Source organism: Lepus europaeus, chromosome 5, assembly GCF_033115175.1.
Source record: "Lepus europaeus isolate LE1 chromosome 5, mLepTim1.pri, whole genome shotgun sequence".
NCBI lineage: Eukaryota > Metazoa > Chordata > Mammalia > Lagomorpha > Leporidae > Lepus > Lepus europaeus.
This window is the reverse complement of record NC_084831.1, coordinates 87,059,927-87,086,799: the sequence shown is the minus strand read 5'-3', so window position 1 is coordinate 87,086,799 and position 26,873 is coordinate 87,059,927. Positions and strand designations below refer to the sequence as shown.

At 40.8% G+C, this 26,873-nt stretch overlaps 1 protein-coding gene across 1 annotated transcript; it reads right to left on the bottom strand.

The window, feature by feature from the left end:
- Positions 1–1,775: 1,775 nt before the first annotated feature.
- Positions 1,776–25,441, bottom strand: DR1 (down-regulator of transcription 1). The gene is made up of 3 exons (XM_062191770.1): positions 24,506–25,441; positions 13,516–13,679; positions 1,776–4,421 (listed from the first exon to the last, which is right to left on the bottom strand). Exons 1-3 carry the CDS (start codon positions 24,723–24,725, stop codon positions 4,275–4,277), a joined length of 531 nt encoding a protein of 176 aa, XP_062047754.1. The 5' UTR covers positions 24,726–25,441; the 3' UTR covers positions 1,776–4,274.
- Between the last annotated feature and the right edge of the window lie 1,432 nt (positions 25,442–26,873).

Genomic DNA, 26,873 nt, shown 5'->3' with positions numbered 1-26,873 from the left:
GAAACCCTACAAACTAGAAGGGAATGGCGAGACATAGCCCAGGTACTAAGAGAGAAAAACTGCCAGCCCAGAATATTATATCCTGCAAAGCTCTCATTTGTGAATGAAGGTGAAATTAAGACTTTTCATAGCAAAAAGAAATTGAAAGAATTTGTTGCCACTCGTCCTGCCCTGCAAAAAATGCTTAAAGATGTGTTACACACAGAAACATGGTCATCAATATGAAAGAAGGTAAAGGAAGGAAACCTCACAGCAAAAGATCACAGGAAGCACAATTTCTCTTTGACATAGAATTAAACTCTGATGCTCTGTTAAAGAAATGTGTTAAAGTAATCTATTATGTTCTCTTGATGTCTGTTAAATTCTAATTGTTCAAAAACAGCTGAATTTTTATTAAGAGCTATGGGTTATTTAAATATGTGCTTATTTTCAAAGATTTGAATAATCACCTTGTAACAATGATCAAATTTGATCTATGTTATGTCATGATTTTTTTAAAAAAAAAGATTTATTTTTTATTTGAAAGGCAGAATTAGAGAGAGAGAAGGAGAGACAGAGAGAGATCTTCCATCTACTGGTTCACTCCCCAAATGGCTGCAATAGGCAGAGCTGGGCCAGGCATGGGTATAGGGGCCCAAAGATTTGGGCCATCTTCTGCTGCTTTCCCAGGTGCATTAGCAGGGATCTAGATAAGAAGTGAAGCAGCCAGGTCTTGAACCGATGCCCACAAGGGATGCCAGCATTGCAGGCAGAGGCTTAACCTGCTATACCACAATGCTGCCCCTAGGAAATTGATTTTGACTTCTGATCTCTAGGATTACGAGAAAATAATCTGTGTTGTCTTAAGTCACTAAATTTGTAGTAATTTTGTTACATATGATTGAATTTAAATGAAATAGAAAACAGGCAAAACAAATCTATGGTTTTAGAAGTCAAGATAATAGGGGCTGGTATTGTGATGCAGGGGGCTCACTGGCTGATTTGCTTCTGATCCAGCTCCCTGCTAAGTCAGCAGATGATGGCCCAAGAACTTGGGCCCTTGCTGCCCATGTTGGAGACCCTGATAAGAGTTCTATGCTCCTGGCTTTGGCCTGGCCCAGACCTATCTATTGCAGCCATTTGGGAAGTGAACCAGTGGACAGAAAATCTTTTCCTCTCCCTGTCTCTCCCTTTCTGTCACTGTGGCTTTCAAATACATCAATCTTAAAAAAAAAAAAAAAGAAAAAGAAAAAGGCAGGGGAAGATTTACTTCTGGAGAGGAAGAAGAATATTAAGGAAGGGGAAAAGGAGGATGAGCCTAAGATGCATACATCCTGCAAGAGAACACCTAGGTTCAATGACCAGCTCCAGCTCATAACTCCGCTTTCTAATGCAGAATCTGGGAGACAGTGGTGATGGTTCATATAATGGGTTCCTGGCTCCCTGGCTTCAGCCATGCCCAGCCCCAGCCTTTGTGGGCATGTAGGCAATGAACCAGTGGATGGAAGCATGTTCTTTCTTCCTGCCTCTTAAACAAATAAATATTTTTAAATGGGGGAAAAGGAGGACGTTGGGGCGCTCATATTCTGTGTGTCAATCTGAAGGCTGGTGGTATAGATATGTTTAATTTGTGCAAACTCTTATTTACAATCTTATATGTGTATAGTATATGAAATTTTTAATTGGTTTCTTCTCAAACTTGCCAGTCTGGTAATCTGCTAAAAAAGATGGATATATATTCAAGGGGATGAGGAAAATATTTACTAAACAATATCTTTATTACTCAAGTACTTTGAAGGTTTTGCTTCTTTCTCCAAAAGATTTAAAAATTTTTAACAAGTGGCATATAGTTAGCTTTGTTTTTAAAGATTTATTTATTTATTTGAAAGTCTGAGTTATACAGAGAGTTATCCATCTTCTGGTTCACTCCCCAATTGGCTGCAATGGCCGGTCGCTGCGCTGATCCGAAGTCAGGAGCCAGGAGCTTCTTCCGGGTCTTCCCATGCGGGTGCAGGGGCCCAAGGACTCTGGGCCATCTTCCACTGCTTTCCCAGGCCATAGCAGAGAGCTGGACTGGAAGTGGAGCAGCTGGGTCTCGAACCAGCGCCCATATGGGAAGCCGGCACTGCAGGCGGTGGCTTTACCCGCTATGCCACAGCACTGGCCCCTAGTGACTTTTAAATGTTTAAAAAAATAAGCTAAAAGTAAATCAATGCATAATTAGCTTTTTTATACCTTGATCCCAGGATTTTTAAATTACAAAATTACAAGTAAAACCACATTTTCTAAAATAACAGTAAATACAGGAGAAAGGCAGGTACCACACACCAAATGATATCTTTTGGGCCTAACATTCTTGAAACTAGTAAAAATGGGAATAGAAATCTCCCTATAGATCATTAAATATAAAAACAATTTATAAAACACACCAGAATTTTATTGCTTGAAGAATACAGCATATGAAATCACAAGAATGTCAAAATGAAAAGTCACTAGGCTTCAAACATATAATACATTATCAGATGCAGTAAAATATTAATTAACCTGAATTCTGCATCAGAAAGAAAAAAGGTATGGAAAAATATCTAAGTTTACTTGAGAAAGATATACTTAAAATAGAAAGTATAAGGATGTTACAGTACAAATTAGAAAAGCCAACACTTATTAACTTATTATTTCTCTAGACTAGACTACCTTTGGTACTTAAACTTTTTAAAAAACAATTCCTCCTACCTCATCCAAATGCACTTCATGCATATGACATCCATGAAGTAACTTCAACTTAAAACATTCAGCAAAATTAACCTTTTTGTTATACAGGAAAGTGTCCTTAATAAATGTACAAGATTTTCCTTTATCTAAAACCATGAAAATATGATCTTTAAGAAGTTTAATACTTTACTTATTTACCTTCCAATTAAAATTGGAATCCTGGCAGCCACAATCTATTTTTGGGCTTGGTAATATAGAAATTTAAATGATTTGGCAATTGACAGAAATTTAATTACTTCATACTGCCTTAAGTGGCTTTTCCTTTCTGGTTCCAAAATACAAACAATATGCCATTTCTTCAACATACTGGATTCCTATAATAATCACTACCACACTTTATTGGAATCAAATTAAAGCTTCTCCCTTTTTACGAGCAGGTTGAGACTATGTTTCACATAGGGCTGATAGTTATGACACGCTTTCTTAAACAAAACCAATCTTAAAGCTATCACTCAATTAGGATGAAGGGGACGATGATGCCATTTCAAAAGGTAGCATTGGACTTTCTAGGCCATCTAGTCAAGAAAATGCAAATATAATGCTAAAAACAAACAATAAGTAAACTATAAGTTAAATTAAAAAAACAAAACCCTCTTTCATAACAAGCATGCTCCTTAACTTTCATTTCTTTCCCCTAGCAAAGCTTTGACTATTAACGAACCTCAGTTAAACCTCAGAACGCAAGCAATTGTTTCACAAGTCCCACCTATATATTTTGAATAATATAAACATGGAAGGACTATATGCAAGTAATACTATTAACAATTATTGAACTGGAGTGAAACAGTAAGAATCATGACAGTCCTCAAAACTGGGCAGTCTTTGAAATGTAATAGTGTAGCTCAAGATGAATTATGCCATATTAAAACTATAGCTTTTACCTTTACACAAAATGAAACAAAATCAAAAACATAACCCACACCAAATTTATACAACCAGTATTAAACATACTTCTTCCTCATTTTTGAATGTCTTATTTTGAAGTTTTTCTCAACAAGTATATTTATCTGAGCATATATATTTACTCATTTTAAAAGACAAAAAATTCAGATACTATAGAACTGAACTCTTTTTTTTACCAACCTGATCCAATGTCTACTGCCTCACACAGTACCCCTCCCAATAATTTAAAATTCCCAATTTTTAGTTTAGTTAAAAGGGCAAAGGAAACACAAATGCAGATTAAGAGCCTCTGTATAAATTTCACTGTATTATTATAAACTCGAGGTTTTCTGTAACACTGTTTATTGATCAAATAAAGGACTCACTGCTATCTAAAATTTCATAAACACCATTAAAAATTCAAAATTGATATTATACTGAACCTTAAATTTTCAATAGTTCAAAGAGACAGTTTTTACATATATAGCACACAATAGATGAGATTTAACAGCAGACATCTCTAGGATACCAATGGTAAGTCCACCAAGATGCATACAAAATTACAGATAAGCATTTCTTTCACTGTTTTGTTGTGCATGGAAAAACATTTATAGAGGACATAGACACTCAGCTGCTGAATTTCAGATATCATCATCGTCTTCTTCATCCTGAGAAGATCCTGCCTGATTGGACGCACTGGCCGAGGCAGCAGCAAGCTGGGCTTGTTGGGCAGCCTGCTGCATTTGAAGCCATTCCTGTTGGGCCAATTCTGCTTGTTGCTGTCTAGCCTGAACACCAAAAACACAAAAGCAAATAATTTAAAAAATTTTTCAATACACATTTTGGTTAAATGAAAATTAAGCCAATAACAAGTCACTTTCCAAATTCAATAATTTCATGTTACTATATAATTATCATACAAATGGAAAACATGAACTCTGTAAGAAAACAGATTGCTTAGGAAAAAAAATTTATTTATTTATTTGAAAGTCAGAGTTAAATAAAGAGAAATAGAGTCAGAGAGAAAGAGATCCTCCATCTTCTGGCTTACTCCCCAAACAGCTGCAATGTCCAGGGCTGGACCAGACCAAAACCAGGAGCCTCATCCAGGTCTCCCCATGTGGGTGGCAGGGGCCCAAACACTTGGGCTATCTTCCAATGCTTTCCCCAGTGCATCAGCAGGGAGCTGGACTGGAAGTAGAACAGCCAGGACAGGAACCAGTGCCCATATACGATGCTGACATCACAGGTGGCAACTTTACTACTAGGCCACAACACTAGCCCCTGAAGATTGCTTTTCTACCAAATGCATGGGTCTAAGTAGTTTCCCAAACTTGATTCTCTTTAGGTGGTTCCCTTTCATGACCTTTTGTTCAATTTAAAAGTTGAAGTAGTTGACAGAAAAACCACAATGGTCTCCTTTTTGCTCCTTTACTATATTTCTCTCTTCATTTTACTTTCTATCCCTTCAAAATACAATTTTGATATAGACATTTTTTAACCTAAAGTTCCCTACTGTAGTGGTTTTAAACCTTAGGGGGAAAGTACTAATACAAGAACACAATAGCTACCCTGCTATTCCTTTTTGTTTTTTTAAAGACTTTTTATTTATTTATTTGAGAGGCAGAGTAAGAGAGAGTTCTTTCCACTGGTTCATTCCTAAATGGCTGCAATGACCAGGGCTGAGCCAGGTCGAAGCCAGGAGTTTCTTCCAGGTCTCCCATGTGGGTGCAGAAGCCCAAGCACTTGGGCCATCCTCTGCTGCTTACCCAGGCACATTTGCAGGGAGCTCGATGAGAAGTGGAACAGCCAGGACTCAAACTGCTACCTATATGGGATGCTGGTGCTGCAGGCCGTGGCTTTAACTTGCTGAGCCACAGTGTTGGCACCCCTGTCATTCCTGTCTAAGTTTCGATCACAATTCCCCACACCTGTGCTTCAAAAATAAATAAACTTAAAACATAGAATGTTTCCCAAAAATACACCATATTTTTTAAAAATTTATTTATTTGAAAGGCAGAGTTACAAAGAGGTAGAGGCAAAGACGGTGGGGGGGTGGTCCTTCCATCTGCTAGTTCACTCTTCAAATGGACACAATGGCTGGAGCTGAGCTGATCTGGAGCCAGGAGCCAGAACTTTTTCCAGGTCCCCGACACAGACACAGGGACCCAAGGACTTGGGCCATCTTCTACTGCTTTCCCAGGCCATAGCAGAGGGCCGGATTGGAAGTGGAGCAGCTGGGTCTCAAATTGGCACCCACATGGGATGCCGGCACTGCAGGTGGCAGCTTTATCCGCTATGCCACAGCACTGACCCCAATACCATGCTTTTCCATCTTTACTACCTTTTCTTCTGCTCATAGTCACACTCTATTTGAAATTTCCCGACTTCACCTCCTGAAATTTTAACCCTTCCTTCAAGTCAAATTGAAATACTGTATTATCTTCCCAGAATCAGTCAAGGTGTAATCAGGAGATCAAAGTCATACTAGTTAAGAGAATACAAACAATTTAGTAAAGGACTGTTAGCAGTACAAAGTTGGTACCAGGCAACTAAAAACATAAGAAGTAAATAGTAAGATATTATGTAGGAAATAACTATAGCGAGCAGCCACCAATCCCAAAACAGAAGGAACAAGGAAAGACACTAGAGTTTCAAAAATATAGAAGTTTAGAGGAACCATTCCATGAAATGGAAACTCAGACCTCTGAAAAAGGGTCATATGGACCAGCTATAATATCTGAGTTTGGAGAAAGACTACAAGGGTTGGGATCAAGCTGGCTTCTAAATATTAGAGAAAATACAAACTGGATTCAGTTCCAGCTACAGGAAAAACTGAGGCAGCCAGAGTGAATGCAGAAATATTGGATTGCTCAAAGGAACTGAAAACCAGGAGGAAATAAAACCAACAAACCCCTTCATCCTTCAATTTTCCTTCTTGAGACCCCTAAAGGGACAGAATCTAATCATACAGAGTCAGCTGGCAAAGCAAATGTAGTTTGCAGAGTATAATAGCCATTCCATCCTTCCCATGGTTTCACTTTCCGTGGTTTCAATCACCTGTAGTCAACCATAGGATCAAACACAGTCTGAAAATCTTAAGTGGAAACTTCCAGCAATAAAAAAAAATCTGAGTTTAAATTGCATGTTATTCTGAGCAGCATGATGAAATCCCATGCCTGGGGCAGGCATTTGGTACAGAATTCAAGACACCTGAATTCCATCTTAGAGTACCTGGTTCAAATCCCAGCTCCTCCACTTCTGATCCAGCTTCCAGCTAATGCACACTCTGGGAGGCAACAGGCGATGACCCAAGTTCTTGGGTCCTTGCCACCCACTTGGCAGACCCAGAGTGAGTTCTGGGCTCCTGGCTTCAGTCTGAACTAGCCCTAGCTGTTCAGGCATTTGGGGAGAGAACCAGAAGATGGACGATCTCTCTGTCTCTCTTTAAAATGGAATGAAAAGAAGTATATTTGAAAATAAAGAAAGAGACTGTACTCTAAAAAGAAAGAAGGAAAAGATAGAGGGAGGCAAAGAAATCTCAAGACATCTAGTTCTGTTAGTACTAATCCTGTTAGTAATATGAAACATCCCTTTGTCCAGGGTATTCATGCTGCACTTGCTACTCACCTATGAATCACTTAGTAGCTATCTCAGTTATGGAACCACAGGGCTTATACATAGCATTCAGTACTATCTGTGAGTTGAGGCATCCATTGAGGGTTCTCAGAACATATCCACTGTGGACAAGATGAGACTATCTACCAGGGTGATCACAAAGCACAGTACAGAAGGGTGAGTTTTGGGTTATAATTGCTTAGTAACTGGCATACTCCTAATCAAAGTAGTCAGCCTGATAGTACAGTTGTTAGTATATTTATATATGTATTATATTTAATACTTCGCTTATAAGATACTAAGTTTCTTAAGAATGATACATGCCTCATCTTTGTAAATCTGTAGCACTATTTATAATATATCTGTATTATACAGTAAGACTCAGATGTTAATTCAATTTTGACTTAACAATTTGTTCATCATGAAGGGTAGGGGTCAGTTAGTATGGGTATAAGTGATGGTAGTGAAGTAGAAAAATAAATGTTATTACTCTACAAAAAGCTATCAAAGCAACCATAGTATCAGAAACTAAAATAGGAGGAGGTCTATGTCAAATGTTATTAAACTCAAGAGTGACAATTAGAGAAAAAAGTCACTAAATTAGGTGATGAGATGTCCCTGGTAGGACAGAATTCAGACTGTAAGGAGTAAGTGGCATACATTTTAGAAAGAAAATAACATGAATCATTAGAGCAAAAAATGGGAAGGCTGGTGGGGAGGGCAAAAGACTCATATACGATTAAAGGAAAAGAGGAAGAATATTGCAGTTATTAAAAAAAACACTGGAAGTCTGGCATTGTGACACAGCAGGTTAAACTACCGCCTTTGACACTAGCATCATATCAAAGAACCTGCTACAGTCTCAGCTACTCCACTCTGAATCCCTGTTAATGAGCTTGTGAAAGCATCAGAAGATGGCCCAAGTCCTTGAGCCCCTGCACCCACATGGAGACCCAGATGGGCTCCTGGCTCCTGGCTTCAGCCTGGCTTAGCCCAGCCCCAAACATCACAGCCATTTGAGAAGTGAACCAATGGCAGAAAAATCACTGTCATTCTTTGTCAATCTGCCTTTTAAAAATAAGTAAAATAAATCTTAAAAAAAAAAATCACAGGGCAAACCAACTTTGTGAATGTAATCAACCTAAGAATTCCTACTGGGGTAGGCATTTAGCAAATTTTTTAAAACGCAGCTTGGGATGCTTGCATCCTCCCTTATCAGAGTGCCTGGGTTCTAGTCTCAGCTCTGCTTCTGATTCCGGCTCCCTGTTAACACACACCATGGTAGAGGATGGTGATGGCTCAAGCAACTGGGTCACTACCACTCATAGGGGAGCCCCAGACTGCTTTCCAGGCTCTTGGTTTCAGTCTGGCCCAGCCCTGGGGGTTGAAGGCATTTGGGGACTGAACCAGTAAATGGGAGATCTCTGTCTCTGTCCCTCTTGCTTTCAAATAAAAACAATTAAAGAATTCCTACTCTGTGGACTAAAGAACTACAGATAGGTATAATTTTGTGACACAGGAAATAATTTAAATTTCTATAAAACTTGTATTTGACCTGTTTATTATTCAATGGTCTAAAAAACCAGGTACAGATTACATTTAAAATTTAACTGACTTTTAAGTACCACATCAGCTCTCACACTTTTCCTCTGACCATAAAAACATTTCTATAGCTTTAAAAATCATTGCTTATTGGTATTTTATTTGTATCCATTTCTACAAATGAAAATTTTAGTGACATTTACTCTTTTTTCTTTCCTACTTCCTACCCAAATCATCCAAGTATTTTTCTTTGAAGATGGAGTTATGAAAGAAAGATAAATAGGCATATACTTCCTAATTTGCTTCTTTTGGAGATTTTCATTATATTTTTAAGATTCTTACTCCCACATACTAAATGACTCATTTATAAACTTCAGTTAGCTCTAATCTCAATGTATGAAAGGTTCCCTGCTTCCAAATATTTCCTGCTAGTTTCAAATGAGGTTGTCACTGGTTTGCACTTACAATAAAAACTGGGGCCAGTGCTCTGGCATAGAGGGTAAAGCTACTGCCTGCAGTACCAGCATCCCATATGGGCGTCAATTTGTGTCTCGATTGCTCCTCTTAAGATCCAGCTCTCTGCTATGGCCTGGGAAAGCAGTAGATGATGGCCCATGTCTTTGGACCCCTGCACCCACACGGGACACCTGGAAGAAGCTCCAGGCTCCTGGCTTCGGATTGGCCTGGCTCTGGCCATTACAGCTATTTGGGGAGTGAACCAGTGGATGGAAGACCTCTTTCTCTCTGCCTCTCTTTAACTCTGCCTTTCAAATAAATAAATCTTTTTTATTTAAAAGATTTATTCGTTTATTTGAAAGTCAGAGTTACACAGAGAGCGAAGGAGAGGTAGAGAGAGAGGTCTTCCATCCGATGGTTCACTCCTCAGGTGACCGCAATGGCTGAAGCTGCACCAATCTGAAGCCAGGAGCCAGGAGCTTCCTCTGGGTCTCCCACGTGCATGCAGGGGCCCAAGGACTTGGGCTATCTTCTACTGCTTTCCCAGGCCATAGCAGAGAGCTGGATGGGAAGTAGAGCAGCCGGGTCTCGAACCGACACCCATAGGGGATGCCAGCGCTTCAGGCCAGGGCATTAACCCACTGTGCCACAGCGCCGGCCCCAAAATAAATAAATCTTAAAAAAATAAAAATAAAGGAAACTGATCAAAAGATACACTTATGGGGCTGGCGCTGTGGCACAGCGGGTGAAGCCACTGCCTTAAGTGCCAGCATCCCATATGGGTACCTGCTCAAGTCCTGGCTGCTCCACTTCTGATCCAGCTCTCTGCTGTGCCCTGGGAAAGCAGAAGATGGCCCAAGAGCTTGGGCTCCTGCACCCGAGTGGGAGACCCAGAAGAGGCTCCTGGCATTGGATCAGCACAGTTCCAGCTGTTGCGGCCATCTGGGGGGTGAACCAGCAGATGGAAGACCTCTCTCGTTCTCTCTGTATCTGCCTATCAGTGGCTCTGCCTTTCAAATAAATAAACAAATCTTAAAAAAAAAAAAAAAAAGATACACCTACTTATCAATTTATTTCATATTTAGAACATAAGTACTTGGTGCTCTAGTGGAAGAAGTGTAAGTAATTGCTGTAATTTTACCTTTCTCCAGGTCTTCCTCACAAGAGCAAAGAAATACTAGGGCCCTTTACCCACAAGTCAAGGAAGAAAAGACGGAAAAGGAATAAAAAATAGATGATAGGGATAGAGAGGTGAAGTCAGATATGGCAAGCATGTAACTGTTTCTTTCATTTACCTTTTGTCCAGAGAGGATAAAGCATATTTTGTTCAAAAGTTCTTTAATAAATTTAACCAGAAAGGGGCTGGCGCTGAGGCGCTGTGGGTTAAAGCCCTGGCCTGAAGCTTTGGCATCCCATATGGGCACCGGTTCTAGTCCCGGCTGCTCCTCTTCTGGTCCAGCTCTCTGCTATAGCCTGGGAAAGCAGTGGAAGATGGCTCAAGTGCTTGGGCCCTTGCATCCGCGTGGGAGACCCAGGGGAGGCTCCTGGCTCCTGGCTCCGGATCAGCACACTCCGGCTGTTGCAGCAATCTGGGGGAGTGAACATCATATGGAAAACCTCTCTCTCTGTCTCTACCTCTCTGTAACTCTTTCAAAAAAAAAAAAAGGAAAAGAAAAATTTAAGCAGAAATTGGTGACTAGGTCATTAGCATGATCCTGTACAAAGAGTACAGAGAGTAGAAGAAATGAGTTTAAATATAGACTCCAATACTTCCTTTCTAAACTCAATCTGTTCTATGTGAGTTAATCTTTCTCAGCAGACTAAGCTGTCTTTTTTGTTGTAGCACAACGCCTGGTAAACAGTGAGCACTTTAGTAAATATCTGTAGAAGAATTGAATGAATGAACGTTTCATGCCAAATTTCTTCAATTCTGTTTATTAATATATAATTGGAAAGAATAAATTTTATATTATTTCATTAAAATCTCTGAAAGGTACATAAAGCATCTAGCAGAAGACTCTCTTTCATCAGTTATTTAATTTGGTACCCTGTAGGTGATCTGCAATAGCAGAGAATCAATAATTAATAACCATCAGTGTTTTGTGAAAAATCACCACTCCTTTCTACTTAATATTCATATGGATTATAATACAGTTTCCATGTGTTCATCACTACCTCAAAAGCATTTCCTCTTTAGCACCCATCAGACTGTCATGAGGATTAAATTAAATAATATAGGCAAATTACTTGGCAATGTGATTAACACATGCTTGGAATGCAGTAAGCATTAGAAACCTTTTATTTTTATTAGTTTAAAGGGTACCTGATAGCTAGTGCCTCATAACACTTAAGACTCAAATGCTCTTTGATGCAAACCAAACTGGCTGTTACAGCTACGGAAAGATCAGCTATAGAGCTAATCTGTAAGAGTTTATCTAAAACGATACTTCCTATTACTAATGATTACTACAGTACCTGCTGGAAAATCTCACTTCTATTCAATCCAAAATGGCCTTACAATTTCAAACAAGAGCAAGACTTAGTTAAAACAAAAACAAAATAAAACAAAACAAGTCTTGTCACCTGCTCTCTTGCTTTTGTTTGTTTGCTTTTTTTTTTTTTTTTTTTTTTTTTTAAGATTAATTCACTTAAAAGGCGAGTTACAGAAAGGGAGAGAAGTCTTCCATCTTCTGGTTCACTCCTCAAATGGCCGCAATGGCCAGAGCTGGGCTGATCAGAAACCAGGAGCCAGGAGCTTCTTCCATATCTCTCACATGGGTGCAGGGGCCAAGCACTTGAGCCATCTTCTGCTGCTTTCCCCGGTTCATTAGCAGGGAGCTGGATCGCAAGAGGAGCAGCCAGGTCTTGAACTGGTGCCCATATGGGATAGGGGCACTGCAGGCGGCATCTTAACCCACTTTGCCACAGTGCCAATCCCTTTTGCTTATTAAATAAAAGAATATTAGTACTTGGTGCTAATGTTTTCAGACCAGGCATTAGAACTCTAAGAAGGAAGAAAGATGAAAAGTTTCTCTCTGTTATACTAGATCTTTAAAATTTTTTAACATTGGGGCACATATCTCTGCTGGCAGTTAAGATAGGTCAGGATCCCCACAACCCTTACTGGAGTACATGGGTTGTGGCATAGTGGTTTAAGCCCCACCACCTGGCACACTAATATCCTATTGGAGTGCTGGTTCAAGTCCAGGTTACTTTGTTTCAGAACCAGCTTCCTACTCATGTGTTTGGGAAGAAGCAGGTGATGCCACAAGTACTTGGATTCTTGCTAGCTGTGGGAAACCTAGATAGAGGTCCAGGCTCCTGGCTTTAGCCTGGTACAGCCCTAGCTGTTGCAGGCATTTGGGGAGTGAACCAGCAGACGGAAGATCTCTTCTCTGCTTCTCCCTATCATTCTGCCTTTCAAACAAATAAATAAATCTTTGAAAAAAAGGATTAGAGCATTTTCAAGGTTTATTGAAGACCTAATATTTTTTAAAGATTTATTTTATTTTATTTTATTTGAAAGGCAGAATTACAGAGAGAGGGAGAGGGAGAGAGAGTGAGAGATCTCCCATTGGCTGGTTCACTCCCCAAATGGCCACGATGGCTAGAGCTGGGCCAGTCTGAAGCCAGGAGCCAGGAGTTTCTTCCAGGTCTCCAACATGGGTGCAGGGGCCCAATGACTTGGGCCATCCTCCACTGCTTTCCCAGGCACAATAGCAGGGAGCTGGATTGGAAGTGGAATGGCTGGAATTCGAACCTGCACCCATATGGGATGCTTGCTCGGCAGAACCTGCTACACCACAGCACTGGCCCCATTGAAGATTTAATTACCAAGTAGATGTTAATCAGATTTTCCTTGATCATAAAATGTAATATAGTATCTTCTCATCATTCATCATTTTAAATCTAAAGAACATATAGGTAGGTACTCTTCACGTGCTTTTGAATTACATGAGAAAAAAACTATCATAATAAAATCTCAATATTTATTTGGTGAAGTTTCCACTTTACAAAACAGGTTGTTGTAAATAATTCATTTTTACACAAACCATAGTCAAACCAGCCAGTTCTACATATCAGGCTCTATAATCAAAAAATTAGCCAGAGAAACAGAATCCTCTGGGAACGTATGTTAATTTAGGAAATGATTTCAGAAACATGTATTATTTCTGCTAGCAAACAGGGCGGAATTCAGATGAAAACAATTTAAAACGCATTACTGTGCTCGTTTCGGCAGCACATGTATTAAAATGCATTACTTACTTTTGCAAATAATTCTTGTTGTTGCCTCAATAACTCCTCTTCAGGAATGCCAAGGTTTTCCAAACGAGAACTGGCCTTTCTTCTTTTTAATGCTACAGTCTTGCATTCTTGTAAGACTTCTTTTACTTCACTGATGTAAGAACCAAAGCCCAAACTTTCTAGTGCTAGAGAAATGAAAATATGAAAGGATGATAAAACATAGCTCTTTCTCCACCAAATCAACATCAAGTTTTTATGGGTTTTTCTTTGGGGGAAAGGAATGTTTTCGTTGTTTTGTAGTAATTATATCTATTTTATTGTTGTACACAATTGTCTGGGTGACTAACACAAACTATTTTATTCGGCTGGCGCAGTGGCTTAACAGGCTAATCCTCCGCCTTGCGGCGCCGGCACACCAGGTTCTAGTCCCGGTCAGGGCACCGGATTCTGTCCCGGTTGCCCCTCTTCCAGGCCAGCTCTCTGCTATGGCCCGGGAAGGCAGTGGAAGATGGCCCAAGTGCTTGGGCCCTGCACCCGCATGGGAGACCAGGAGAAGCACCTGGCTCCTGGCTTCGGATCAGCCCGATGCACCGGCCGCAGTGGCCATTGGAGGGTGAACCAACGGCAAAGGAAGACCTTTCTCTCTGTCTCTCTCTCTCACTATCCACTCTGCCTGTCAAAAAACAAAAAACTATTTTATCAACTTTCTTAATACTAGATTATAAAGCGGTTAAAATATAAGGAACATTTCAAGGCATAGACTTCCACTTTTTTCTTCCTAATTTCCAAAAGATCAAAGCATTTCCTGTGAAAGTAAAAGGTCCAGTGTAAAAGCATGTGGTTTTAGTAAGAAAAATATTTTTCCTATACTACTCATAGTAAGTCAAACATCATTATATCAGTCACTTTCTCAAAGAATACAAAAAGAAAAATATTTGGAATATGTTAGTAACATATTTTGTGCCATTTGGCTTAGAGAGTGTGTGCTGGTAACACATGCTCTATTAAGTCTCAATAGAATAGGATGAAAGAACAGATAAATTTTTCTTTTGTCCAATAGAACAGAAAGTTATTTTTAGCAAAGACCCTAAAACTGCCAACTTTAAGAAATACTGGTGGAAATAACTCATGAAATTCAGCATTTAGTTAGCCACAGGCTTCCCTTGAAAATAAAATGTAACAGGAAGCACTATAAAAACATTTTCAAACGACGTGGCTGAAAAACTGGGTTGAAAGATTGACTATGAGGATAGAGGCGTAAATAAAAAATTCTTTCCCTTTTTTTGTTTTACATTTAGAAAGAAAATTTTCTGAGAAAATTAATGCACTCTATAAATATCTTTTTAAGCAAACAAGACACAAGATTTCCTTCTGGTTCACAGTATTTAATGGTGTTCTATTTGTTGACTAAACAGTATTTTGTATTCTGAGCCAATAATGAAATACAGGTGGTGAAAAACACAGTGTATCAATTTAGTTCATCAGTTCTTTGAACAATTATGATGAACTACAATGCCTACAACAAAGATGCTCTCAATTCTAACTTCAGGAATTTGCTCTTGAGAGAGAACACCAAATGTTCCTTTACAAAATCACATTCCCATGTAAGCTGTGGTTTTTAATCCATTTTGAATAATTTGCAACTTTATTTCAAATGTTAAACTGTTTTCCCCAACCTTCTTTAGAATAATCTGATGCCAAAAAAGCAGGGAACTATCATTTTCATTTTAATTAGGTTAATCTACTTCCCCAAAAACACACCACCCCACCCTGGCAAAAAAAAAAAAAATCTCAGAAATGTATTATTCTCATATGTACATCAAACTGACCACTACATAATCCTTGACTTTGAAAAGTTTGAAGTGTAACAGAAAAATAAGTGAAGACTAGACAGCTTGCATGTTTTCATTTGAAATAATGGACTTTTTTTTTTTAAAGCGTCAATGTTAGAAGCCAAAGTTTTTGCTTACTCTTTTCTTGATTCAAAAATACAATATAGTAGGCTGGCGCTGCGGCTCACTAGGCTAATCCTCTGCCTGCGGTGCCGGTACCCCAGGTTCTAGTCCCGGTTGGGGCGCCAGATTCTGTCCTGGTTACTCTTCCAGTCCAGCTCTCTGCTGTGGTCCGGGAAGGCAGTGGAGGATGGCCCAAGTGCTTGGGCCCCTACACCCGCATGGGAGACCAGGAGGAAGCACCTGGCTCCTGGCTTTGGATCGGCGCAGCGTGCCGACCGGGCTCCTGGCTTTGGATCGGCGCAGCGTGCCGACCGTAGCGGCCATTTGGGGAGTGAACCAACAGAAGGAAGACCTTTCTCTCTGTCTCTTTCTCTAACTCTAAAAAAAAAAACAAAAAAAAACAATAGAGTACTTCAGTAATATTAGCTGAAAACAATACTAAAAGAAAACAAGTAGATGGCTCATGATTTCCCACCATACTCTAAAGTTTGATCTCGTTAGACCTAGATAAGGTCCTTCAGGAACTAGCCCCATCTACCCTTCCCAGTTTTATTTCTGCCATTAAATCCCTGCATACTTCTGCTAAATCTAACCACGCAAGGTTTCTCAACAGGAACCAGGTTCTCACATTCGAACTGATGGTAATGCATTCAAAGCACAAATAAATCTCATCTTCAAAATAAGTTTGCCTGATTCCTCCAAATAGATGTAATCTTCACCTTTTGAAATCAGATAGACTTAGAATAAAAATCTGGTTGACACAGTAGTTGTATAACCTTGTATATGTTGCTTAATATCTCTAAGCTTCAGTTTTTCCATACATAAAATGAGAACAGCACCTATTTCACAATCCTACTATCAGAATAATAGTTAAAATACGCAGGCTCTGCTGTGGCCAGGGAGTGCAGTGGAGGATGGCCCAAGTGTTTGGGCTCTGCACCCCATGGGAGACCAGGATAAGCACCTGGCTCCTGCCATCGGAACAGCGCGGTGCGCCGGCCGCAGCGCGCTACCGCGGCGGCCATTAGAGGGTGAACCAACGGCAAAAGGAAGACCTTTCTCTCTGTCTCTCTCTCTCTCTCTCACTGTCCACTCTGCCTGTCAAAAATAAAAAAAATAAAAAAATAATAAAAAAAAAAATACGCAGGCCCTGAAGCCGAATTGCCAGGGACTGACTCAACTCAGTCTCATACTAGTTGTTCTGACGCTAGATAAGTTCCTTCAGCTCTGTACCTCAGTTTTCCTACCTCTAAAAAGAATAGCAGAGGCTGACATTGAGGCATAGCAGGTAAAGCCACTGCCCGCAGTGCCAGCATCCCAAATGGGTACCAGTTCATATCTTGGCTGTTTGACTTCAGATCAACCTACTAATGCACCTAGGAAAAGCACCAGAAGATGGCCCAAGTGTTTGGGCCCCTATACCAATGTGGGTCTTGAGACCTGAGCATGTGGCTTTCACCTGGCCCAGCCCTGGCTCTTGTGGCCATCTGGGGAGTGAACTAGTGGATGGAAGATCTCTGTCTCTCCCTCCAACTCTTTCAAAATAAATAAATATATCTTAAAACAAAAAAATCTCATTTGATCAGATTAGTGTGAGAATAAATTAATCAGAAAGGGGCCAGCGCTGTGGTGTAGTGGGTTAAAGCCCCAGCCTGCAGTGTCGGCATCCCATATGGGCGCTGGTTCAATTCCTGGCTGCTCCACTTCCGATCCAGCTCTCTAGTATGGCTTGGGAAAGCAGTACAAGATGGCCCAAGTCATTGGGCCCATGCATCCATGTGGAAGACCCAGAAGTTGTTCCTGGCTCCTGGCTTCAGATCAGCTCAGCTTTGGCCGATGCAGTCATCTGGGGAGTGAACCACTGGATGGAAGACCTCTCTTTCTCTCTCTGGCTCTACCTCTAGAACTCTTTCAAATAAATAAAATAAATCTTTAAAAAAATTAACCATAGAGCCTAGCCCACAGAAGGAACAAAACAAATACTATTATATTGTTATTAGCTTTAGGATTGTCGACAATTAATATGAAACATTTAACACAATGGTTAGCAGATAAGAATCACTTAAACAACTTGAACTATGTATTACTCAACTTTATTTTTCTCTTAAATCTAAAAGAGCATCTAATAACTTATAAGACTGAAATAAATATACAGCTACATATTATCACATTTAAATTCAAATTAAACAAGTATATTTGTAAAATATCAAGTTCACAAGATAACAACCAATACAATGGAGAAACAATAATTTAAAATGGCATGAATTGCTAGGCATTAAGAAATCTTTCTTTAACCATGGACAGCATGGGTAAGAAAAAAAAAAAACCTCGTCTCTGAAAACATTTAAGGCTCAGAATACTTTCTTTTTTTTTTTTTTTGACAGGCCGAGTGGACAGTGAGAGAGAGACAGAAAGGTCCTCCTTTGCCGTTGGCTCATCCTCCAATGGCTGCCGCGCTGCGGCTGGCACATCGCGCTGATCTGAAGCCAGGAGCCAGGTGCTTCTCCTGGTCTCCCATGCGGGTGCAGGGCCCAAGCACTTGGGCCATCCTCCACTGCACTCCCTGGCCATAGCAGAGAGCTGGCCTGGAAGAGGGGCAACCGGGACAGAATCCAGAGCCCCGACTGGGACTAGAACCAGGTGTGTCGGCGCTGCAAGGCAGAAGATTAGCCTATTGAGCCACGGCGCCGGCCCAGAATACTTTCAAAGAATTTGTGGCTGGCACCATGGCTCACTAGGCGCCAGTACCCCGGGTTCTAGTCCCAGTTGGGGCACCGGTTCTGTCCTGGTTGCCCCTCTTCCAATCCAGCTCTCTGCTGTGGCCCGGGAAGGCAGTGGAAGATGGCCCAAGTGCTTGGGCCCTGCACCTGCATGGGAGACCAGGAAGAAGCACCTGGCTCCTGGCTTCAGATCGGCACAGCACCAGCCGTAGCGGCCATTTGGGGGGTGAACCAACGGCAAAAGGAAGACCTTTCTCTCTGTCTCTTTCTCTGTCTAACTCTGCCTGTCAAAAAAAAAATTTGCAAGTAAGTCCAAAGTTAACATTTAATATTATTTGAAGAGCTGCTATACATAAATAACTATACTCTCAATAAATGATTTAACAGGAGCAGCCACAAATTTAATTTTAAAAAACTGCACTGACTTAATCTCAATTTGAAACATATTTTGGCAAATAGATATCAATAACTGAATTATCTTTTTTAAACAGGTTGATATATCATTGTTTACTATGCAGTAGTAATCATTCCCATTTTGTACAAAGGAAATATTAAAGGACAGTGAAATGGTTCCTAAGCAAGGCCAACAAATACAGTTGTGCAGGTCATTGAGGACCCAACACTATACTATCTCAAAGGAGGGCCATCCATACTGTAAACATCATAGATCTCTGTTTATTGTAGTACTTTTTCTGGCAGATGGTAACAAAGGTTTTTAAGAAAGGGGAGCCTTTCCTATTTTGTACAAAGGGAACTTATGGACTGTTAATGGTCCTATCTGTGAGGATCTCATCAGAATAAAGACCAAAAAAAGTTAAAATATATTTTTTAAAATTTGTGAATTAACACATCACTTTTTGCTCAGAAGTCTGTCTGCTACCCTCAGCCATGTTTCTTAAAACTACATCCAGAGGAGCCGGTGCTGTGGTATAGTGGGTAAAGCTACTGCCTGCAATGCCAGCATCCCATATAGGTGGTGGTCCTAGTCCTAGCTGCTCCACTTTGAATCCAGCTCTCTGCTAATGTGGCTGGGAAAGCAGTGGAAAATGGTCAAAGTCTTTGGGCCCCTGAACCCATGGGGGAGACCCAGATGAATTCCTGGCTCCTGGCTTCAGACCAGCTCAGGTTGGCCATTGTGGCCATTTGGGGAGTGAACCAGCGGATGGAAGATCTCTTTCTCTTCCTCTCTGCCTCTCAAAATAAGTAAATAAATAAATAAATAAATAAAAGAACTATTTCCAGAATGGTCTATACTGTATATTACAGGAGAGAAAATATTTCACATATTTTTCAACTTGAAAGACATATTAACAAGTCATACTAACTTTTTAAATAAAGGTAAAAACTTCCCGCAAATAGCTATAATCTTCAGGTTTCTTATTTGATAAAACCTTTGTACTCCTGAAAATTTGTTATAACATGAATTTGTGTGAATCACGAATACTTCAAATGCATTAAGCAGGTTTTCCATTAAAAAATGTGAAATACATTATCTTGTAGAATATATAAATCAGCATTCTCTAATTTCTGTTTTTTTTTTTCTTTGTGAAGAGGAAAGAGTGATACATTTCACTTAAAATACATTAAGAAGAAATAAGCTGAAGTGCTGTATTAGCTCACCAGACTAGCACAGGTTTCTGAAGACGCCTAAGAACAATGTCCACCATGGCTATTTCCACTTCAGGGAATCTGGGACAACACTGAGACTAATGCTGAGTAGGAACTCAGTATCGTTCATCTTTTCATCCTCAGCACTATCTAGCACAATGCCATTACTTAACAGTATTTGGTAAATAACTGATGGGTAGCAAAAGGAAAACAAACACAAGGTATATCAATTTTAAGAAAATAAAATAAAATCCTACCTTGAAAAGTACCTGATTATGTGATAAATCATGTGTGCAGACCAAATGGCCTGTGTGCCTTTGGAAAAACTATCTGGATGAATGCCTATTTAGGAAATATAACATAATATTTTCATAATAACTTCTCTGCAATCGCTCAAATCCTGACTTCAAAACTACTTCACATTCACTTGCCAAAACAGACTGTGGTTTAGGTTTTAGTGCAAATCTACTCAAAGTGTGGTCCATGGAATTACACCAAAACTGTTTATAATGGCTGTGATGAGTTAAGGAAATTCAAAATAAGCATTCAGGAACCTCCACAGCAGTGCAACAGTGAATCTAATAATATAAAGCTAAGTTTTTATCTTAAAATTTTTGCACTTCTAGAGACCACTTTCGTTGTATTTTACAGAAGTATCAGTGTGAGAAGAACTAGAATAAAATAAATGTCCTTCACCTAGACAGCTTAGAGTAACTCAATGACTAAAGAAAAAAATTACCCAGACACCTTTTCATACTTTCACTACTTTCAATTACTATTCTTAGAAATGGGGGTGGGGGTGGGGGATGTAGCAAGAGATTAAAATGCAGGAAAAAGAAAATAGTATCATTTAAAAATAGTATTATTGGGGCCGGCGTTGTAAAGCCACAGCTGCCATGCCGGCATCCCATATGGGCGCTGGTTCAAGTCCTGGCCGCTTTACTTCGGATCCAGCTCTCTGCTATGGCCTGGGAAAGCAATAAAAGATGGCTCAAGTCCTTGGGCCCCTGTACCCGCATGGGAGACCAGGAATAAGCTCCTGGCTTCGGATCAGCTCAGCTCTGACACTGCAGCCATTTGGAGTGTGAACCAGCGGATGGAAGATCTCTCTCTCTCTTTCTATCTGCCTCTCTCTAGCTCTGCCTTTCAAATAAATAAATAAATCCTTAAAAAAAGTCTTATTTATACTTTGATTTTGTAAATGGCATCATGATGTAAGATTAAACATACAGACCAGGAGTTTAAGATTATAATCAGTATCACTTTAAAAATTATTTATTATAACATTTTCCACATAAAATTCTCAACCCGAGTCTCAATAACTTCAAGCTATACCTGAAATAAATTACTACTTTAAATTACTACTTATAAAAGGGTACTTCAAAAACTTTACGGGAGAATAGAATTTTATGCAAAAAATTTTGAAATCCATGCATCCTTTCTTCATAATACACACTTTTCATGAACTTTTTAAGACCCCCACCATATGCATGGATTTCAAATTTTTATACCAAAATAAACCCTTTAAATCCATTTTCCTACCAACTTTTTTAAGTATTTGCATACATAAATAAGGAAATTTAATTAAGACATTTGCCTAAAGCCACGGAATTTCTGGAGTAGAACTTAAACAGTTCTTCATTCTCATTACTAATTCCTTCTACAACAGAACATACGTGTTCACAAAAAAATTAAAAAAACAATGAATGAAAGGAACACCAGTTATGGCTCAGAATCCCCTCTACTCATGTATCTGTAATCTCCAACACCAAATCTACTTTCTTAAACTCAAAATAAGCAAAACAGAAAAAAAATTTTTTACAACTAAGTCATAGTTTTCAAAGATGTACTGTTGGTAAATATTAACTTGTATTTTACACAACTGCCTCAGATCACAAAGTCTAAGTCATTAAATTATTACTAAAACAACCTACAACATGTGAGAATTATTCCACTTTTAAATGTATATTTTTTTAAATTCTTATTCCACTTGGATATATCTTATATTCCTACATAACCAATGCTAACAGAAGTATAAAAAAAGTCATATGTACCATAATTTCCCTAGCTTTCCAGAGTTAGTCCATACTTTAAACATGCAAAACATATACACCGTAAGCCTTTCTTTAAAAAAATTTTTAACCTCTCAAAACAAAACTACTTTAAAATTATTAAGCAATGAGCTTATAATCATATAAAATTTATCCACCAATTGGGACAAAATTTCAGATTCTTACCACTTAACAATAGTAATACCACAAGGAATAAAAAGATAAATGTATAAAACTATAAAAGCTAATACATAATTTTAAAATTAATAAATCATCCTTATTACACAAGGAAAATGCTTTCACTGTAACTTTCTGTCTCATACATTAAATCGAATTTAACATATTCCAAAGTTGAACTATTTAGCACACTACAGCTGCACTTTTACTCCATTATGTCAATCAGAAATCTAAATATATCCTAGAAAACAACAAACTTTCTCCCAAGACAGACTGTAATGTGTTATTAGATTTTTGGAATGACCCCTACTTCTGTAGTGTAAACAAATGTTTAGCCAGATCCTGTTGAAATCTTTTGCAACTTTCATTAGAAAGGCAATGTTGACAAGCGATTCTTTTCCTTTTTTATGAGTTGCAAAGGAAAATTACAGCTATCTGTGTTGAATACTCTTGTGAAAGACTGACGACAGCAATCACGCATACAACCGTAAAAATAAAAACACAAGAGGAAAAATAGACAACTTGGCTTTCATTCTACTTGCTGTAGTATTCAGCACACCAACCAGGTAGAAAAAAAAATATTGGCTTTAAAAATCAAACATGATTTTTTTCCTACGGATTTTTTTCCTCATTATGTACTGAAAGGGCAGGCATTTGGCAAAACAGTTGGATCCCCGTTTCCAACACCCACATCGCCTAAAGGAGAACTTGGTACAAGTCCTGACTTCTCTGCTTTGGATCCAGCTTCCTACTAATGCACCTGGGAGGCATCAGGTAATGGCTCCAGTATTTTTTTTAAGATATATTTATTTATTTGAAGGTTAGAAAAAGAAAGAAAGAAGATTCACTCCCCAGATGGCCGCAATGGCCAGGGCTGGGCCAGGCCAAAGCCAGGAGCCAGGAGCTTCATCTGGGTCCACCCACGTGGGTGCATGGGCCCAAGCACTTGGGCCATCTTCCACTGCTTTTCTGAGACCATTGGCAGAGAGGTGGAACAGAGGTGGAGCAGCCAACACTCCAACCGTAGCCCATACGAGATGCCAGCACTGCAGATGGTGGCTTAACCCGTTGTGCCACAGCGCAGGTCTGTCACTCATGTGGGAGGCCCAGATGGAGTTGGCTTTGGTCTGACACAGCCTGGTCTGTTGGGAGCATTTGGGGAGTGAACTACCAGCAGATCGATGAAAGATCTCTGTCTCTCTGTCTTTCAAATAAAATAAAGGGAAAAAAAAAAAGTTTTAGAACTACCTTCAGGATATCACAAAGAATCAACAATGAATCATTTAATCCTTTCATCAATATTGACAATAAAAGATTGGATATGATCAATATAAGCAGAAATGTTCTGTACTTCAGAACAGAAAAGTCACCTTTTAAAAAGTTACATTCTAAAATTGAAATTCTAGACAACTGCCTGCCTACCAAAATGATTAAAATTAACCATGATTTTTTTCTGATTTCAAAAGCAATCATTAGATTTTAATTAGGTATTATAAAAAACAAGTTTTCACCTCAAACTTCTTCATTAAGAGTACATGTACAAGTCATAGAAAGTGCCTTCCAAAACATTGTGACTTGTAAGTACACACCCCTTGCTAAAACCATCAGAATCCAGTCTCCCAATTCCATATTACTGGACTAAATCCTTTCCAAGTTTGGAGAAAAGGAACTATGGAAACGTTCAGAAGTGCTATTCAATAAAAACTTAAGTGCTACATCCAAATGGGAATGGAAGCAGGGAAGGACAGGGAAATGTTCCATTTAGAAAAAAATCTCTTATATAATCTTTCAATCCAGGCTTTTAAAATCTATCCCCAAAGAATAAAGCAAGCAACATAAAAGCAAAAACAAACAAAAAAAGAAAGAACACTCGCCCCCTTTTTTTTTTTTTAAAGAAAACTTAACAGGCGTGCATTAGTAACTTGATGAACCTACCACAAGCAAACCATTTTTAAAGGAGAAAATACACTCCCTTTGTTCAACACCAATTAACTTTTCTTTTAAAAACATTCACGTTAAGAATTCTGCTATTCATGTAATCAGAAAGTGCATCTTTCGTCCACATTGTTGTGCTGGGACTCCGCTCATGCCTGAAGTTTCTCTGTCTGAACTTTAACTTTCCAAGGGAGAAGAAGTGGGCTCCTTTCCCACTTGTCTTTCTTCTCCAACTCCCACTTGGGGCTGCCAATCGTGGTTGCTCTGGCTTCCCCGGTTGCAGATGGAGACCCCCACCAACACTTTCCCTCGTAGGGATGTTCGCTGATCTAAATGTTCTCCCGACATGTACTCGCCGGCTGAAGGTATGGCAAGAATGCTAGCTACACAGGTATGTTCTTGAGGCACCAGCTGCTCCCAGGCGCCCGTGGCTTTTTCATTAACAGCACTCACCGGGGGCGAGATCCGAAGGCGTGGGCACGAACCGGTCCCATGAACCGTAAACAGCGCCCCCTCCCCCCGCCCCGGACCCTCACGGAAACCAAATCCCATTCAAGCGACTCACCTTGGATGACGTGCTCCGGCGAGATGGTCTTCTTTTCCGATTTGTTGCAAATCTCGTTGGCTTCAGAAGATATCAGGTGAATGAATTCAGTGCAGCAGTTCACCACCAGCTCTCGGGCATCGTTGGCCACCCGGACATTGGGCAGAGTCTCTTTGATCATCTTATTGATAGCAGCTCGAGGGATCGTGAGATCATCATCGTTGCCAGACGAGGAAGCCATCGTACCTTCTTGTCTCCCGCGCGCCCCGACTTTTCAAAAAAAACTCCCCGGCCCTGGTCCCTACTCCACGGAAATTTGTCAAAAGGCCGCCCTGATGCCGGGGGGCGCTCTGAGGAGGGTGTAGAAAATGAGGAAGGGGGAGGAGCGCGCCCTCGAGAGGGCGGGGAGCCCTCTGGTGTGTGATTTAGGGCGAGTTTGGGGACAAAGTCGGAGGAAGAGGGGGATCCTGGGGACAGCACTGCTCAAGCTGGGGAGGAGAAAGCAAGATGGTCTGGAAATTGGCTGGAGAACCACCTTCGGTATCCTCTCAGAGGGGCGGGCGCTGCCGCCTAACCAAGTCCCCAACGGCGCTGGAGCAGAGGCAAGACCCAGGGGCACTGGCCTCGCCGCAGGACCGGGCGGACACCCACCGGGCTCGGCTCTATAGAGCCCGAGCCCCCGCTGCCGCCGCCGCCAGCAGCCGTTGCCGCCGCCTCTGCCGAACCATCCTTCAGACACCCGCGCCGCCGCCTCACAACATGTCGGCCGCGACCGCTACTGGAACCGCGGCGGACGCCTGGGAACGAACACGGGCAGAGCCAGGCACGGGGGATGCCGCAGGGGCGCCCGGCGTGGCCGTTTAGCTCGAACGCAGATCGTAGAAGCCGAGGCGGCGGCAACGGTGGTCCCTTCTGAGCCCAGGGAAGAAGGTTTGCTGGAAGCCGCTCCCGACACCCTTTGCGCCACCGGAAGCCTCTTCCCCCCAGCTTCCCCCACCTCCCAGACCGACTTCCGGGTGTGGCTACCTCCCTTCCCCCACCCTCGCGGGCGGGAACCGCCCGTCCTCGCAGCCAGCCGCTTCCGCTTGCTGCTGTCCCAAGACACGCGCTGGGACCCTGTTCCCTGGCTGGGGCGAGGGCTGGGGCTGGCCGAGCGTGCGCCTGGCTGTAGCGGGGGTCCCAGTCACGCGCTTGCTCTGCAGCTGCAGTGCCAGGCCCGGGAAGGGCCGGTGGAGGGCCGGGCGAGAGAAGATCCACTCAGGCCTGGAAACAGTCAGTTAGCGGCGTTCGGGGACAAAGCAGGGCCGGATATTGTCAAAAGAAATCTACCCAGTTACCCGAATTGGGATTGACATGGAAAGGAGCAGGGTCTGGGCCCAGGAGTTGGAAGCGGGGAAAGCAGACCCCCAAGTGCGTGTGCGTCATTGTCTTGAAGAGGAAGCTTTGCAGCTATGTAATTGATGTTATTCGGATCAAAGCTCTCAGGGCCTCCACCTATTTTCTCTTTCGTGGGAGATGACTTCGGAGAAGTCACGAAATGGCTAAGCCGGAAACTGGAAGTCAGACGCAACGTATTAACATGACAAGGTTCCAACTTGGCCATTTTTCACGGTTTACCACCCCCACCCCACCCCCCAAAAACACACACACACACACACACACACGTTGACTTCTGGAGGGGAAGAAAGTGATAGGGCATCCTCTGATTTTTGCTTCTTTTCACGGTAATATCAACAGGTCTCGAGTTCTTCACAGAAATTATAGTTCTTCACAGAAATTATTTTAAAAAACAATTTTTATATTGTCACGTAGAAGGAGAGGCTACATTGTACGTAATGGGATGTTGCAATTTTCAAAAAGATACCATTTCAGTCCATTTGGACACATTTAGTTCAATCATTGTTCTTGATGATGTTACACAATTGGGTTGTTTGGAATGTTTTCTTAAAATTTTCAGTCTAAAACCCCAAATGTGCCTCATCAAGAAGACTTTATAGTTTATTACACTGACTTTTTAATATTTTCTCCAGAATTCTGGGTCCTTTAATTTCTCAAGTGTACACCCTTGTTTTTTAGTGCAATCAAGTTTAATCAAAACAAAATGTCTTTGATAACATGTATTTAAAAACTCTCCAACATAGGAATGTGAAACTTAGATGTATCATCTTTGCAATGTGTTTAAGGCAGTTTACTGGTGGTTTAAAGACACATAGTGAGAGCAGCTGGCTGGGACATCGGCATCCCCTCTCAGAGTGCCTGGGTTTGAATCCTGGCTCTGTTTTTGATTCCAACTTCTAGTAATACAAACCCTGGGAAGTAGTGGGTAATGACGGCTCAAGTAGTTGGGGCCCTGCCACCCACATGGGAGACCCAGATTGAGTTCCTGGCT